At 51.4% G+C, this 15,362-nt stretch overlaps 6 protein-coding genes across 6 annotated transcripts; 3 read left to right on the plus strand and 3 right to left on the minus strand.

The window, feature by feature from the left end:
• Window positions 1-33: 33 nt before the first annotated feature.
• On the plus strand, window positions 34-761 carry ANOM_010948 (GNAT family N-acetyltransferase; the record flags this gene model as incomplete). The annotated part of the gene is made up of 3 exons (XM_015556204.1): window positions 34-316; window positions 415-524; window positions 594-761. Coding segments are annotated over 3 exons (561 nt in total), but the record flags the coding sequence as incomplete, so codon positions are not given.
• A 530-nt stretch (window positions 762-1,291) lies between these two features.
• ANOM_010949 (KAR9 family protein) lies at window positions 1,292-7,219 on the minus strand (the record flags this gene model as incomplete). Its single annotated transcript, XM_015556205.1, has 3 exons — window positions 1,292-4,647; window positions 5,738-6,107; window positions 6,155-7,219. The coding sequence occupies 3 exons, from the start codon at window positions 7,217-7,219 to the stop codon at window positions 1,292-1,294; spliced, it is 4,791 nt and encodes a 1,596-aa protein (XP_015401423.1).
• Window positions 7,220-8,209: 990 nt separating this feature from the next.
• On the minus strand, window positions 8,210-9,331 carry ANOM_010950 (alternative oxidase; the record flags this gene model as incomplete). Its single annotated transcript, XM_015556206.1, has 2 exons — window positions 8,210-9,011; window positions 9,072-9,331. 2 exons carry the CDS (start codon window positions 9,329-9,331, stop codon window positions 8,210-8,212), a joined length of 1,062 nt encoding a protein of 353 aa, XP_015401419.1.
• A 1,531-nt stretch (window positions 9,332-10,862) lies between these two features.
• ANOM_010951 (GMC family oxidoreductase) lies at window positions 10,863-12,928 on the plus strand (the record flags this gene model as incomplete). The annotated part of the gene is made up of 4 exons (XM_015556207.1): window positions 10,863-10,939; window positions 11,013-11,355; window positions 11,425-12,230; window positions 12,298-12,928. The coding sequence occupies 4 exons, from the start codon at window positions 10,863-10,865 to the stop codon at window positions 12,926-12,928; spliced, it is 1,857 nt and encodes a 618-aa protein (XP_015401420.1).
• Window positions 12,929-13,373: 445 nt separating this feature from the next.
• ANOM_010952 (acylphosphatase) lies at window positions 13,374-14,152 on the minus strand (the record flags this gene model as incomplete). The annotated part of the gene is made up of 5 exons (XM_015556208.1): window positions 13,374-13,679; window positions 13,762-13,831; window positions 13,889-13,901; window positions 14,006-14,036; window positions 14,138-14,152. 5 exons carry the CDS (start codon window positions 14,150-14,152, stop codon window positions 13,500-13,502), a joined length of 309 nt encoding a protein of 102 aa, XP_015401421.1. The 3' UTR covers window positions 13,374-13,499.
• Window positions 14,153-14,816: 664 nt separating this feature from the next.
• On the plus strand, window positions 14,817-15,354 carry ANOM_010953 (glycerol:H+ symporter (Gup1); the record flags this gene model as incomplete). The annotated part of the gene is made up of 3 exons (XM_015556209.1): window positions 14,817-15,075; window positions 15,125-15,192; window positions 15,253-15,354. Coding segments are annotated over 3 exons (429 nt in total), but the record flags the coding sequence as incomplete, so codon positions are not given.
• Window positions 15,355-15,362: the final 8 nt, after the last annotated feature.

A 15,362-nucleotide genomic window follows, 5' to 3' on the forward strand; every position in this document is an offset into this window, starting at 1 on the left:
CTCCCAAACCCTAACCCCCCGACCAGCCCAGCTGAAAGATGGCTCCCCCGTAACGCTGTACCCGGTGGCCAACGGCCCGCAAAGCATCCCCGCGGACCTGGTTGCGCTGCTGCACCGCGAGTTCAGCGCCGAGATCGAGGCCGCTGCACGTACCCGATGGAGGAACCCATGACGCTGGAGCGCTTCGCCGAGTACTGGTTCGGGACGTTTGCCGTTGTGGCTGTCCTTGGGGGAGAGGAAGAGGGGGGCCTTCGCGAGGGCCGTGATTGGGAGAGGGAGTGTTTGGGGACGTTTTATATTAAGCCTAATTATCCTGGTTTGTTTTCTCTTTTCTTTTCTTTTCTTTTTTTTCTTTTTTTTTTCTTTGGGGGAGAGTGAGTAAGTGAGTGAGTGCTGATGAGGTTTCATGGACAGGCCGGTGTTCGCACGTCTGCAATGCAGGGTTCCTGACGACGGTTGCTGCGCGCGGCCGTGGCGTGGGCATCGTCATGGGCGAGACATATCTGCAGTTTGCGCCCAAGTTGGTAAGTTTCCTTGCTGTTGTTTCTGTGGTGTGTATGTGTGTCCTTGTATGTCGGTGTTGACTGCGTTAGGGCTACAAATACTCCGTCTTCAACCTGGTCTTTGAGAACAATGTTGCGTCGGTCAAGATCTGGGAGCGACTGGGTTTCAAGATCATTGGGCGCGTGCCTGGGGCAGCGCGGCTGGCGAATAGTGAGGAGTTGGTGGATGCGTTGATTATTGGGAGGGATTTGGTTTAAATGAGAAGGAGGGGAAGGGTGGCTTGGGGTGGGATTGTATATAGATAAATAGATGAAATAGATTCGTGGATTTATACCTGTGATAATGATCAATGAGTACCTTTAGCTAGGCTAGGTTGATATAGGGTTAATGGTGAGTACAGGGAGGATTGCATTTCTATCCATGAGAAGATAACATGGGTTCTAAATGGACATGCAGCATTTATTGGAAGAGTTAGTTCAAGGCTCTGCTGGCTATATCAAATGCAATTAACTGGTAAATGATGAAAAAACAGCAAATAGAAAAAAAAGAAGAGAGAGATCATAAAGCCAATGCCATGCACCATACAAGAACGCTAATCACAATCACAATGCGAGTGGGGAATCAAGAAAACCAGTCTGACCCGCAACGATATGGTATATGGCGACACCACAAAGCACCCGAACCGCAATGCACATAATACAGGGGCAATAAATATGCTAGTATAAGGTGAAATAGTACATAAAAACAGAATCCAAACATGATGAGGGTGGAGACAGACTCCAGCCAGTTACCGCCACGGTGGGCGTTCACTCAGCTTACTACGAGTGCCCGCACTGCTATCTCGCCCGCTTTTGTTTCGCGGCAAAGGAAGCAAGCTGATGCGACGACTGCCCCCATGGCCCAAGGCAGTCCCCGGGCGCTCAGCCTTGGTGGGACTGAGCAGGTTACGGGTATAATCGTGTGAGATACTGCGGCTGAACGACATCCCGGCAAAACTTTGCCGGTTTCGGGGAGTGTTGATGATGCCTTCCGCCCCTGGCGGACGCCGAAGCTTGCTGTAGGGTGGAGGGTCAAGGAGGGAGCGGTTGGGCGTGGGAGAACCAGTGCGGTTAGGGCTGCGTGATGCAAGGCGGCTGGAAACGCGGCTGGAGACACGGCTGGGGGACCGTGCTGTTGACGGAGCGGGAGATACAGCAAGATCTCGGCGGGACATCATTGACAAGGGACGGGGAGTGCGACTTGGAGCCGAGGACTTGCGGAATTGCGCGCTGGCCTTGTAGACATGACCGACTTCCAGATCATTGGTGTTGACACTCGAGTTCCATCGTGGGCGATTGTCTTTGACAGGTGGGGGCAGACGTGGCACCTTCTTTGCAGCTGGAGTAGGCGTAAAGAGACCACTTGGCTTAGGAGATGGGGCCGTCAGCGTTGGCTTCGGGATCGCCGATTTCTTGCTAGTCAGGGTTGCCGTGGGCTGGGGTATGCCTGAGTATCGCCGAACCTTGGCCACGGTACTGCGGGCGACTGAGCTCACAGAACTGCCCCGTCTGCTCGAGCTTCCCAAAGAAGCACCCGAGCCTTTGTTAGCAGGGGTCATGACCACCGATGAAGGTGGGGAGCTGCCGGGAGTGTCGATAAGGCTAGTGGCCGGGCTGTCCATGGTGACAATCGTTGATATAGAGTCGCGCAAGTGCTGGCCCGGCGCCACGTTGAATTCTGTAAGCGATGAATCCATCACCTCCACGCTCCTTTTCAGCGCATCCATCCTCGACGCCATGTCTGACAGGAGATTCACCGTCTCGCCATTCACCGTCAGTTGATCCTTTACTCCCTTCTCGATGAGAGATATTACTCGTTCGATCGCAGGGACGTAATGTTGCTTCTTGGCCTCGTAACTCTCGACGCGCTTCGCTAGTCCCGCCGGGTTATGCACATGAGCACCTGTTTCCAGGGCTTCTTGCAACTTGGCAATGCTTCGTTCAACCGATAGAAACATTTTCCTTGCTTGCATGCCAGCATTGCGGAAAACAAGAACCCACCGGTCCTCACTGAACTCCTTCCGCAGAGCTTCCGCATCTGCCTCCAAGGTCCGATAGCTCTTCTCTAGCCCTTTTCGCCGCTCTTCCATCTCCGCACAGGCGCTGGGGAAGATCCTTTCTGCTCTGCCCTGAAACATGGACAACCGCATGGGCAAGAAGGCAAGGGATGCCCGCAAGGGTTGTATTCGGGCAAATACAGCGATGAGGTCCGCATGCTCCGAGTCATCCTGTGGGGTTTGAATGAGCGGGGTATCGAGGGTCGGTGGCGCATCGAATAAGATACTGTGCCGGTTACTGTTGGAAAAGTGTCCGTCATTCGGTGTTTCCTCGACGATCGTCTCCAGCTCGCTAATATCGAGCCCAGAGCTATTCGACTCCTGCTCAGCGGCCCATGCATTTGCCATATTGATGTGTCGCTTCTCTTCGATCTCGAAGAGTAGCCGGCTCAGACTCTCAACTTCAGCACTGACGTCCCCCAAAATGGTATTCCAGAGCTCCTCCCATTCCATAGCCAATTCCACTTGTTCCTTCACATTTCTTAGTCGGTTCTTGATATCCGCCCAGCTCTGTAATATACTGTCCATCTGGATCACAATGGTCTTCAAACTGTCTGCACTAACGTCGCCAATATCGACTCGGAGCTGTACATCTTCAATGGCTTTCACGTAAATGTTCATCAGACCTTCGAACCGTGTAATTGCCTTGTCGATCCCGTCTAATCCTTCTCGTCCGCCTGCTGCTGCCCACTCCACTTCGTCCTCCGCATCTAGACCACTTAACACATCGGAGGCCTTTTTGATCCATATCTGAATTTGTGCTGCGGACCCCGTGAGGGATTTGACGGCCAATGGCGCGTTGGGTATTGCGGCAATGCTGGCTTCAAGGGACGACGGTTGGGGCAGTGGGATGGAGGTAAGCTGGGTGAGCTGGTGACTGAAGGATGCGCGAGAGAAGGAGTATATTGATTCGGGGCGCTGCAAACCCCGGGGGTTAAAATAGGATTGTATGTTCGAATTAGCCGACGGTGGGCGCGGCGAGTCTTTTGGAGGAGGCGGTGGAGCTTGCTCAGCTTCGTTGTCACTAGTACTTTGGAGAAACTTCTCGTAATCTGTTTGGTCATGTTCGCCATGCGTATTAGGGGGAGCACCCGATTCGATGTCTAGTGGCGCTGGCAGAGACGCAACCGCAGCCATGGCCACTGGAGCTTCTTCCGGCTCTTCCACTTCTTCCACTTCTTGGGTTAGACTGACGTCTACTGCTTGATTGACTAATGTTTCTTCGACGGGTTCTTGGGTTGCGACCGACGTGGAGCTTTCCTCGACAGGTTCTACCGGTTCCGACTCCACTGGGGAAGGCAATTCTGTGTCCGGGTCGTGAACCTCCAGGTAGGTCGACTCAATCTGTTGCGGTTGTTTACCTTTGCCACCAAAGTGTACAGCATTCCACGACCGCCCTCTCTTTTCAATCTTGATCGAAAGGTCTTTGTTGCGGCTGTCTAATTCCTTGATGTGCTCCTCGGGGATTCGACCAACGGCGCCTGGGTTACGGGTGGGAATCGCGGTCTTGTGACTCCCATCCAACAGCTTGACGCGCGCAGCTAGACCAGGAGACAAGCGGCGAAGGATGGAGGGTCGAATGAGTGATTTGTCCGACCCAGCCTGCTCGTAAATATCGTCGAGATCGTCGTCGTGAAGGCTACTTCCAAGATGCGGAGACTGCGCAGGGATGATTTGGACTTGATTCGTCGCGGCGATGGATTCTCTGGAGGAGAGACGGCGACGGCGGGAGGTGGAGGCGGAGGGGGAGAAGATAGCAACTGCGATAATGACGATTTCGTGGGCGTCTTCGGACCGGAATCCGGGTGGGTGGGCGCAGTGGTGACAGTTGACGTGGTGAACATGGTACGTATTGACGGGGCGACCGCCCTGGTCTGTTTGTGTTGTTGCAGTAGTGGGAAAGGCTAGAGAAAGATAGCGTGGAATGTGGTTGGGGCAAATCAACGCTCTTTGGGCGCGTCTTTGGGTTCTTGGGGGGGGAAATTGTTGGTATGCAAGACGGTCCCCCCTTTCTAATATGACCACCCTGGTCGCTTTTTGTTGGTTGTCTGCAAGTATAAATAAAGAACAAGAACAAAAAACAAAAATATATCAGACTAGTAAGCCAGCCACTAGTTAGTATTTATGTGCAGTCAGACAGTTTGCAAGAGTAGTCCAGCGCGTGAGTTCTCTCGAGAATAACAATTGGGGGCGATACAGATGATCGGCTACATGATAAGTAGTTGTTGTTCGTTGGTTGCAGTGGTATTTTTTTTGGTTTTCTTGGTTTGGGCAGCGGGTAATCTGGCGGCGGAGGGAACCTTAAAAGACCGCAGTCGAATTGGGAAAATTAATAAAACCAAAGGATATGAAATCAAAATGACACTTTCCTCTTCTCCCTTGATTTCCGAAAGCCGTTGATCGTCCTTCAGGAGAACACCGCTAGTAGTGTATATTTCCCCTTCCAGGTAAGGTCGTCTCGTCTCTAGTTCAATTTTGAGTCGTCTGTTGGGTAAGAAAAACAAGGAAATTATGGTTTTTGCTTTCTCTCTTTTACTTTTCGGCTTTTTTTTTTATGTTTTTCTTCTATTCCCTTTTCTCTATGTTATGAAATTCTCCATTTCACCGGTTTCTTCACATGTACAATCAAAACAAACCTTAAAAAAAACACCACCCATGGTCAGGTATGTAATCCATGGTATGTTTGGTACCGTTCATACCTGAATATCTGTTATGTACAACACATCCCGCGGTACCTGGACTCCGAAATCATCCTTTTAGGCATATCCCCAAAATCCATAGTCTTGAAAGAAATTAAATAGAAAGAATACACAAAAACATGATGCTGATGACGATCATGGTTATGATGAATGGGAAAAAAGAAAAGAGACAAATTGATCATCACCTCAGCCAAAAGAGGCATATGATTAAAGATGGAACCACCAGAGAAGAGAAAATCAATCGAATAAAAAGAAAACTCCCACATAGCAAGCAAGTCTCCAGCAAGTAAGGGGTATCAAAGTGGACAGCAAACAAACGTAATAGTGAGCCCAGAAGACTACGTGGTCCCAGCCATCAGGCACCAAACTCTCCTTCATACCGATCGCGTCCTTCACGCAGGGTGGACCGCCCCGTCATGGGGAGGCACTGCATTAGCACTCCCTGGGTCAGGCCCCCGCCAATCTCGCATCAGCTCTTCGCGAACTGCCTTGCACCAAGTAAGGATGGCTATGTCAAACTTCCTCCAAGCCTCATCGCTATTCCCGTAGACGACCCCCATCACATCCAGTTCTAACTTGGTTTCCCACCGGATTTCCGCAGCTTTGGTCCAGTACCGAATATTATCCGCCCGCCGGTATGGTTTAGCAACATCCTCATGGAAGGCTTTGATTTCGCAGAAGGGTCTCTTGGATTTCTTTACGGCCTGGTTATGGATTTGAACCAGGCCGCGCCCATCTCGGAACCACTCGAGCATCGGAGTTGGTAGGGTTTGACCTTCGGGGGCTGTCCATGTTGGCAATGCATCCGTCTCCAGCAAACTACGCAGGAAGGCTTCCTCGCGTGCCCTCTCTTTACCACTCCAGTCTCCACGTGCCCACGCCCATCCTTGTCGCTCCTGGCTTCCGCCTCCTCCATATGAGTTTCTTGCGCCAGCATGCTGCGCACGTTGGCCATCCAACTCATGATGGCCGATCGCTCGTCGTCCCGGAGTCCACCGGTGAAATTACGAGAGGCCCATCGTTTCAGGACTTCCAGCACGTCAAACAATTCCTGTCGGATTTCCCGCTCACTTTTGATCGACGCCAGTCGCTCCGGCCGTTCATGGGCGGTATAGTAAATCCTGGCAGCCCGAATCGCAAGAGTCACAACATCCAAGATACGCATGCCTTGAATCTCGTGCCAACCCAATGGGATGGCTCCTGCTGACATCTTGCGCGCCGGATCGCCCATGTCAGGAATTTCGTCTACGCTGATACGTGGAGGCTTCATGTTTCGCGGCGGCTCCTTCTGGGATCCAATCGTCTCCATGCTCTTTTCGGCCTCATCTAACGCATCCCGGAGATCCTTTCGCAGGGCTACGAGATCTGGCGGCGGCGGGAGGTGGAACGTTTTCACACTATAGGTGCTCACTGTCGGAGGCAGCATCACCTCGTGCTCATCGAACTCCTCGTCGGCGGGTTCCGAGCTCTCGTCCGTCGGGCTCGCGGTCAGATCCTCGATGAAGCGAGCATTTGGGGTGAGGAGTAGTCTCGGTATGTCTTCTGGCTTTTGCTTCTTTTTCCACTCCCGAGCTTGGCCGCCTTTCCCTTCCAGCAAGCCTGTGCGGGCAAAGTAATACTGCAGATGCGCTATACTGCCCAAGCTCATCACACTCTCGCGGTGTCTGGCCGAGTCAGCAAACTCGACCCCCTGGGGTCGGATGTACCCTCGTCTTCTCGACGAGACAGTGGACACGGAGGACCTGGCATCGGCAGATGTGGCGGACGAGACTGAACGGGACGAGAGGGTCGACACGGTTGAGACGGTGCGGTCTGACGGGGACGGACACGAGGATATAGCAGGCGTCGGTATGATGGATGGCGAGGGTGACGAGGCACGGACTGGAGGGGCAGCGGACTCGGACTCGATAGACTCATCCATAATCGCGTGGATCTAATGCGCTGACTCTTTCCGGAGGGAGGGTTCTGTGCAGCCCTGACGAAGAATTTATAGATCTGGGAATAATGCAAGGAGGGACACCGATCCGATAGTAGATAATGTGATATATCTCAATCCCAAGCAGGAAAGGACAGGTGGTCGTCAGGTCGACAACGGTCAGACGTTTATTAAAAATAGGGACTCGTCCTCGGTTGAATTTGTGACGGTGATCGATCGGCAAAGAGAACAATTCTTTGGAAGTTCGAAAGGGGGGCACTTTTTCCCACTAAAAGGGGAAGCGGGTCGATAGCGTCGTTAACACGTCTTCCTGGAATTAATTACCTCCTCGGTAGTGATGGTATTAATAGATCAATCTCGCGTCACGCCGGTGCTTCCGTTTATCCAGAGAAGCCCCTGACCCTTCTGCATATTCCTGTGGAATTGTGCTGGAGCTCTGCGAACCTACTCATCTGAGCGATCCATGGGTCTGGCGAGGACCCCTCGAAGGTTTCCCATGTTATCGATGCTTTCCTTTGCCATCTTTTTTTGTTTATCTCTTGGCGCTAGACCGGTTGGGGCTTAGGGCGGGTCCCGTACCTGAACGCCCCGGATTTCGACCAACCTTTTCATGAGCGCGGATCACCTTTTCCCAGCTTCTTCGACGCTTCGGTGTTTCAAGATGAAATTAAATGGCTTCCCAAGCGCAAGGTCTGACCGTCTAGGCAAATATATTCAAGCGGAGTTCTATATTTTATTTACAACCGATCCATGTGAAAATAAAAATGTGCTTTGCAACCATCATTGCGCCTGCGCCGTGCACAATGAAATCCATAATCAAACAAACTTGCTTCAACACAAGCCAGTCCTGCCAGGTGTTTTACTGGTAGAAAGAGACGAAACAAACAAAGAAAAGGAAAGAAAAGAAGAAAAGAAATAAACAAAAAACAAAGAGAAAGCTTTTGTCACGCAGTCCATAACGTGAACAAATGACACTCAAATCACTTCATCTCTCTCCCACCCCGTTGCTTTCAAATTCACAATGCCCTTGCCAGGATGAGCTTTGCTTGGGTCCTTGTATTTGACCGAGTACGGGTTGGGATCTGCGCCTTGGTTCAAGTTTCCTAGTGTGTGGTTCACCTCTCGGTGCTTGGCCTCATCGGCGCGGACATACATCAACAGGTCCTTCATAGTCCGTTGGCCCTCAGGCATCTTCCAATAATGAACGGCAATCTCAGGGGCTTCCAAGCTCGTCCACTTGGGGAGTTTCCCATTGTCGATATCTTGAATCGCTCGAGTGTAGGTGATCACTGCCTCTTCTTCAAGGTAACCAACGAATCGGTGGCAGATGCGCGGCGACATGAGATAGGAAAGGAAAAAGCCGTTGAAGAAGACGCCTTGTGCGCCAAGAACCATGAGTCGCATAAACCACCCTGGCTCGGCGAGTTTCAAGAAAGTGAGCAAGTGCATGCGCTCATTGTATGCCTCCTCGAGCAGAGTTTCGATCCATCCATTGTCCCTCTTCATCCGTCTCAAACTTCTCAGATGTCTTAACATGCCTCCAACCATTCCTGGCACACCAGCAACGCTCTCCAGGAAGACAAATCGTGTAAGCCATTTCTGCTCGGTCATCTGGAACTTGGCCTCATGTTCTTGGCCCGGGGGAGGATGTCGGTATCCAGTCACAGTGTCCATCCCCCATCGGAGCAATCGAACGGTGCTGAGTGCGACCCAGTCTGCCCAGTCCTTCGTTTCCCGGTGAGCGACTGTGACGTGGCGCATCTGTTCTTCAGTATAACTAGTACTGTCAGCACCCACTATTCATACTGACCAGACTGTTTTAGGCGAGAATGCTTACACAGGGTGGACCCAAGCCGTCTCTACCTCCTTGATATGAGGCGCAGTTGGTGGAGGGAAGAATTCCTTCGTTTGTGTCTGCGGCGTCGACGAGATGAAACGCTTGGTGTTCTGGTGGTTGATTTTGCTGGCGAGCAACGGACCGCTGCATCGTAACCCAGCAGTGGCAAGAGGACCTGTGCATCCTCGAACCGTGAGGTGCAGGTATGTCTTCGGAAATGAAGCTGCCCTAAGGGGCACTGTGGTTGTTATCGAATTCATCCGAGTATAAGTTATTGAATAATTGATCAATGATCTTAAGGTTAAGTAGTAGTAGTGGTGGTAGTAGAAAGAGTCTTGTTTTGATCACAAAGGCTTGCTGTTTACTGGATGCTGGTACACCACGCCTCTACTGTCTATCTATATATACTAGTGCTGGATAGGAGCTTATGGCAGAAATCGGAATAGGGCCGGAACCAGACAAAGCCAATATACTGTCATAGGGCGCAAAATCTTCTCACCAGAAGATGCTGACAATTAGGATGACCCTGAGCCACACCGGGACGACCAACTGAGATCCGTTTGCGGGATTCTGACATGCCTTTCAAAGGGCATCCAAGATATGGGACAGGTTTTCTTGGCGGGTCTTTCAGGGACCCAGACTTTCAAGCCTTTAGAAGTTACACCGAAGTTACATAGAAGCAACCATCGCGAACATCCTCTCGACACCTTATGCCATCAAATAAGATATCCTATAATAGACCTTCCCTGTACCCTTTCTGCAACTGAAGTGAAAGCGAATTCAAAAGTCTCCCCATTATCCCTATGCCCGAGAAAGAATCGAGTCATCCAACGGCAAGATACCGTATATTACATATTGATACCGTTTCTGTATTTTAAAAATATACGAAGGGGCGGGCAGATGACTTCGGTGGAAACCGGAACGGCGTCTGACTCAACGCGATGCCGAAGCTTGACCTCCGAGTCGACTCGGGACCGATCGTTCTTTGGTGGATTCAGTACCTAGTATAGTAGCTATCGGGCTCTCCATACGTCAGAGCCCTTGCAAATTTCGTTCTGCCTCGAACTCCTTACGTACAACAGACGCCGAATTCCTTATATGGAAGCCCTTCGTACTAGTTTTCTCATGAGCTTCACTTTCCCGGCCGAGAAGTAGAGATATCTTGACTGAGTCGATCCCCAGGTAAACGGGACCGAGATATCTCCATAGTGTAATAGTGGATATTTTTGGGCAATAGCGATATGATAATGGAGGGCCTTACCTCCCCTTCGCTAGTGTGCGATATGTGTGTGGAGGGGTGAGAGATACCTACCTCACTAATGGTATTATTCCATCCACTGGGATCTCCTTCTGGGATTAGCGGTGGTTGGCACTGGACTTGACTTGGTTTAAGTCACCAATGGTCGGTATAAGAAATGCAAGCTGACTTGTGCTTGCTCTGTCTATGATACTTTGATTGGCCACATTGTTGGTCTCTTTCAAGACTTAGTGGTCTTGAGACGGACAATTAGGATGGGACGCCTAATTGCCTCAGCCACGGAGAAACTCTGCATTCGTCGGACGAGTTGAACTTGTTCTTGGGTATCGTATCCAATCCAGGGTGCAAGAGATAGATGGGATTGCGGCGCCATCTCCAGCTCCATCAACCTCGGCGTGTTAGACCGCTGCACAGCCACCATGTTCTCACTACGTGGCCGTCAGAGAACTACGCATTTCTGGCTTCATGCTCTTCTTATCTGCTAGACCTTATTCTCATCGCTCGTCTGCGCCGAAATACCATTCCCATCAGCCATGGGCGGACTATACAAGGAGCTCCCTGAGGGGCTTGACGAGGTCGATGTCGTCATTGTCGGAGGTTCGTGGATCCAGTCCTCTGTACTGAGCTTCACCCTGTCAACATGACATGAAACCCGAGAGCTAATCAATGGATTTTTCACACAGGCGGAACCGCAGGCTGCGTCGTGGCATCTCGACTGAGCGATGCCTACCCATCCCTGTCCATTCTGATTGTCGAGGGTGGCCGAGACAACCAGGGCCTTCAAAATGTCACCTACCTATGCTCATGCTCAACAACATCTTGCCCGGAAACACCGACACGCTTTTCTATGAGGGCATCCCTGAGAAGGCTATGGGCCATCGCTCACTTGTCGTGCCGTCCGGCGGTGTCCTCGGCGGCGGCTCGTCTATCAACCTGCTCACCTACAGCCGTGCTCAAGCCATTGACTACGACCAGTGGGGAGTCGAGGGGTGGTCTTCCAAGGACTTGGTTCCGTATCTCCAAAGGGTATGTGATGCTGTGTCCACTGATCAAGTTCTTTGTGAGCAATTGAGCTCTCGTTGACTCGCTCGGTAGCTCGAGACCTATAAAGGTAAGGGCACGCCCGAGACACACGGCTACTTTGGCCCCATGGTCGTCACCCCAAGTAACTACACGGCAAAGGCATCCGAGGAGGGCTTCATCAAGGCGGCCGCCAAGCTCGGCTACCCAGAGGCCCGCGACATCCAGGACCTGGAGACCGTCAACGCCACGCAGCGCAACATCCGCTACGTGAGCGGAGGCAAGCGCCAGGACGCCGCCTCCAACTACCTGCACCCGCGCCTCGGTGACAGCCTCCACCCCAACCTCTACGTCCTCACCCAGCACCAGGTCATTCGTGTGCTCTTTGATGGCAACAAGGCCTCGGGCGTCGAGCTCAGGCCCAACCCCAAGTTCAACGATGGCACCGAGAAGCCTGTGCAGAGGGTCAAGGCAAAGAAGCTCGTTATCCTCTCCTCCGGCGCCCTGGGAACACCCCTTGTACTGGAGCGCTCTGGCGTGGGCAACTCGGAGATCCTTGGCAAGGCGGGCGTCAATGTTGTCGCCGAGGTGCCCGGTGTTGGAGCCGAATATCAGGACCATCAACTGATGACCTACGCATACTACTCGAGCCTCCTGCCCAACGAGACCTTTGACGCTATCTACTCAGGCCGCACCAACGTCGACGAGCTCATTAAGAAGAACGACCCCATCATGGGCTGGACCGCCGCCGATGTCTACTCGAAGCTCCGGCCCAGCGACGAGGAGGCCAAGGCTCTTGGGCCCGCATTTGAGAGCGCCTGGAACCGCGACTACAAGACCAACCCAACGAAGCCGCTAGCCATGATCACTTCGCTCAACGGGTAAGTCATCTCCAATCCCTTTTGGTCATCGTGATTGCAGAACATACTGAGAACATCTCCTCTCCAGCTTCCCCGGAGACCCCACCGGCCAGCCTGAAGTCCAGTACTTCTCCTGCTCCACCTTCACCCCGTACCCCTACTCCCGTGGCCACCTCCACATCACCTCCAAGGATCTTGATGCGCCCCTCGACTTCGCCACGGGCTTCTTCGCCGACGAAAATGATGTTGACATCAAGAAATCCGTCTGGTCTTACAAGAAGCAGCGCGAGATTATCCGCCGCATGGATGTCTACCGCGGCGAGTTTGCCCCGCTGCACCCAGCTTTCGCCGCCGACTCGGACGCCGCCACCACCTCGGAGCCTCTTGACGGCCCTCTGCCCGACGATGTGTCTGACATTGTGTACACAGCTGAGGACGATGCGGTGTTGGAGCAGTGGCTGCGTGCTAATGTGGGCACGACGTGGCACTCGCTAGGAACATGCAAAATGGCCCCCAAGAGCGAGGGCGGCGTTGTCGACTCGAGCCTAAGCGTGTACGGTGTCGAGAAGCTCAAGATTGCGGATCTGAGTGTGCCACCGGGCAACGTCGGTGCTAATACGGCCAATACTGCGTATATGATTGGCGAGAAGGCGGCTGATATTTTTATTCAGGAGCTGAAGGGGTATGATTATGGAGACGGCAACAACGGCGGCCCTTAATTATGGCACATACGTATAATAATGCTGCACTTGTGTATATTGTCTCGTTGCCGGCTCCCTTCTGATAATATGAATTCTAGCCATGACTTTCATTCGGAAAGGTAGTAGTAGCTAGCAGCCGTTTAGACTATTAGGTATCATATCATATATGCCATTTACTTGTGGCTTTCTCCTGCTGGCGAGACCTGTGATGATACCTGGCTTCTCAGTTCATCGTGAGCCTCGGACTAAGGATAATTAGACATTTCACTAATGTTTCCGAGCTCTGAGCGAATTTGAGCGAATTTGAGCAGGTCATAGTTCGGAGACAAGTCATGACTTCCGTGAGCAATGGTCTATCAAAGTCGTCCTTAATGCTTCGAGGAACACGTCTAACAGACGAATCCTTGCCTGTTTCCTTTGACTGGCATTCATAGTGGTATCCAGGAGTGTACAAATGAATATTGTCCCACAGTTTGGTATATACACCTCGTTCATTCGTATACACGTACATACAATCGTGCGCTCAAAGCCACAATCAACCCAGGCCACAACATATCACCTAATTACAATCAAGCAGTGAGAAATGAAATCAGTTTGTAGCATCAAAGGCCGACTCGGTGGTCCGCCTGACACCGAAATGGGTTTCACTATCCTGGACGGCAAGATCTTTCTTCTCCAGTTTAACTACATGTGCGAGTCGTGGGCCGTTGTTAATCTCTTTGAGCAGTTTTTGGATGGACTCTGGAGTTCCTTGGGCTTCTCCTTCGACCTGATGATCTAATCAGCCAGAGTATAATCTAGATATGGCATTGGCCATGTCCAGGGGGGGGGGGGGGTAAGAGAAGACAAACCCGTCCACAGTTGGTATTTCTCACCCAGCCTTTCAAGCCAAATTCGGATGCACGCTTCTGTGTGAAGTCACTGCGATATAGCAACTGTCAATATATTGCTCTGTTTGCTAGAGTGGCTGAGCCCTACCGGAAGCCGACACCTAGATGATTGCTTTAGTTAGCCACACCGGTTTCCATCCAGGCCGCATTGCGCTCTATCAACAAGCTGATACAAGTGTAGTAGGGCTATCCCAGAGGTACCTACCTTGAACGGTACCACTGACCTTGAATGCAATCTGTATATCATATCAGCATCGCTTCTACCCTGGAAGTAATGACGTAACAGATGGATGTGGGGTGTGTTATCTTGTGCCGGCCATGAGGGGAGGGACTGTACCCGTTGGGTAGACATGTTGAGATAGCTGTGTTTCTTTCTGGAGCGAGTATTCCTGCAAATATCGGTCTATATCTTTGTCATAGCAGTATTGTTGTTTAGCTCATGTTCCAGCAATCGAAGTGGTTTGTAGACCCATTAGTCATCTGCCATCACGAAGAGTTGTGACAGGCTGTTTGTCAACTACAGTACGGTCCATGTACTCACACTTGACCGGATTCGGTTCGTGTACAAAGAGTCAACTGGCATTAAAGTTGAGTCTAGACAATGATCCTTATTTTATGATAGCTACAAAGATATCTTGACACATCACCGTTCGATGTCTCGTCTTGAGTATTGACGTCATTCTATATATCTTCGGAGCGATGTTGGTTCTTTTGGTATCTTCGTTCTTTGTCAGAACAGTAAAACGAATACTACCTTTCTTCCCATTCTTCCATGCCTAGAAGAGTACATATGGTCAAGTTGAATACTTTGATAGAAGTTCATCAGGACGAGTCACCTGATTCCCCCAGATCACGACTGTTGGAGGTGAACCCGTGATTCCGCTTATCGCCAATCAACGTCCCGCCCCTGAACCAATAATAGATCCTCGGATTGTTCCCTCATATTGTTGTTTCTCCGCAATCAGTCCCCCTCGACACATCTCTGAGGGGCTCTGGCCACGCAATGCTCCTTTAAAATGACTTCAATTCTCTCTTGGTTCCGACGGCTATATTCTCTGGATACATTGGATACTCGTTTCATTGTCTCGTCAAATACTCCGCTGAAGGCCGTCGCTGCTGACACGCGATCTGCTCCCGCCAAAGATGCCCGCGCAAATGCAATTGCCAGCAATGCTGCTCCTTCTAAGTGGCGCACGCCTGAGTTCTGGGTATACTATGTCATCTTTCTCATCGCGGTACCGTTGATGTTCAAAACGGTTATCGAAGTGTCACAGGGTATGGCATTCTGCGCCAACAGAGACGGCCAATGCTGACTATGCTTTAGAGAGTCATCCGACCTATCCAACATACTCTCATTTACTGTCCCCTGGCTGGATAGTTGGGCGCAAAGTGGTAAGTACTCTGGTCTATACTATGCTGCATGCTGTTGCTAATTCTTCGCTTCTTGAGTAGGACAATTCGGATGCGCAGTATTCCAGCTTCCGTGATAACATTCCCTACCTGCTCGCGCTTTTGGTTGCCCACCCACTGCTCCGTCGTGTCTACGAACGTCTTGTACAACA

The sequence above is a fragment of the Aspergillus nomiae genome (assembly GCF_001204775.2).
Source record: "Aspergillus nomiae NRRL 13137 chromosome Unknown contig00593, whole genome shotgun sequence".
NCBI classification, from domain to species: Eukaryota; Fungi; Ascomycota; class Eurotiomycetes; order Eurotiales; family Aspergillaceae; genus Aspergillus; species Aspergillus nomiae.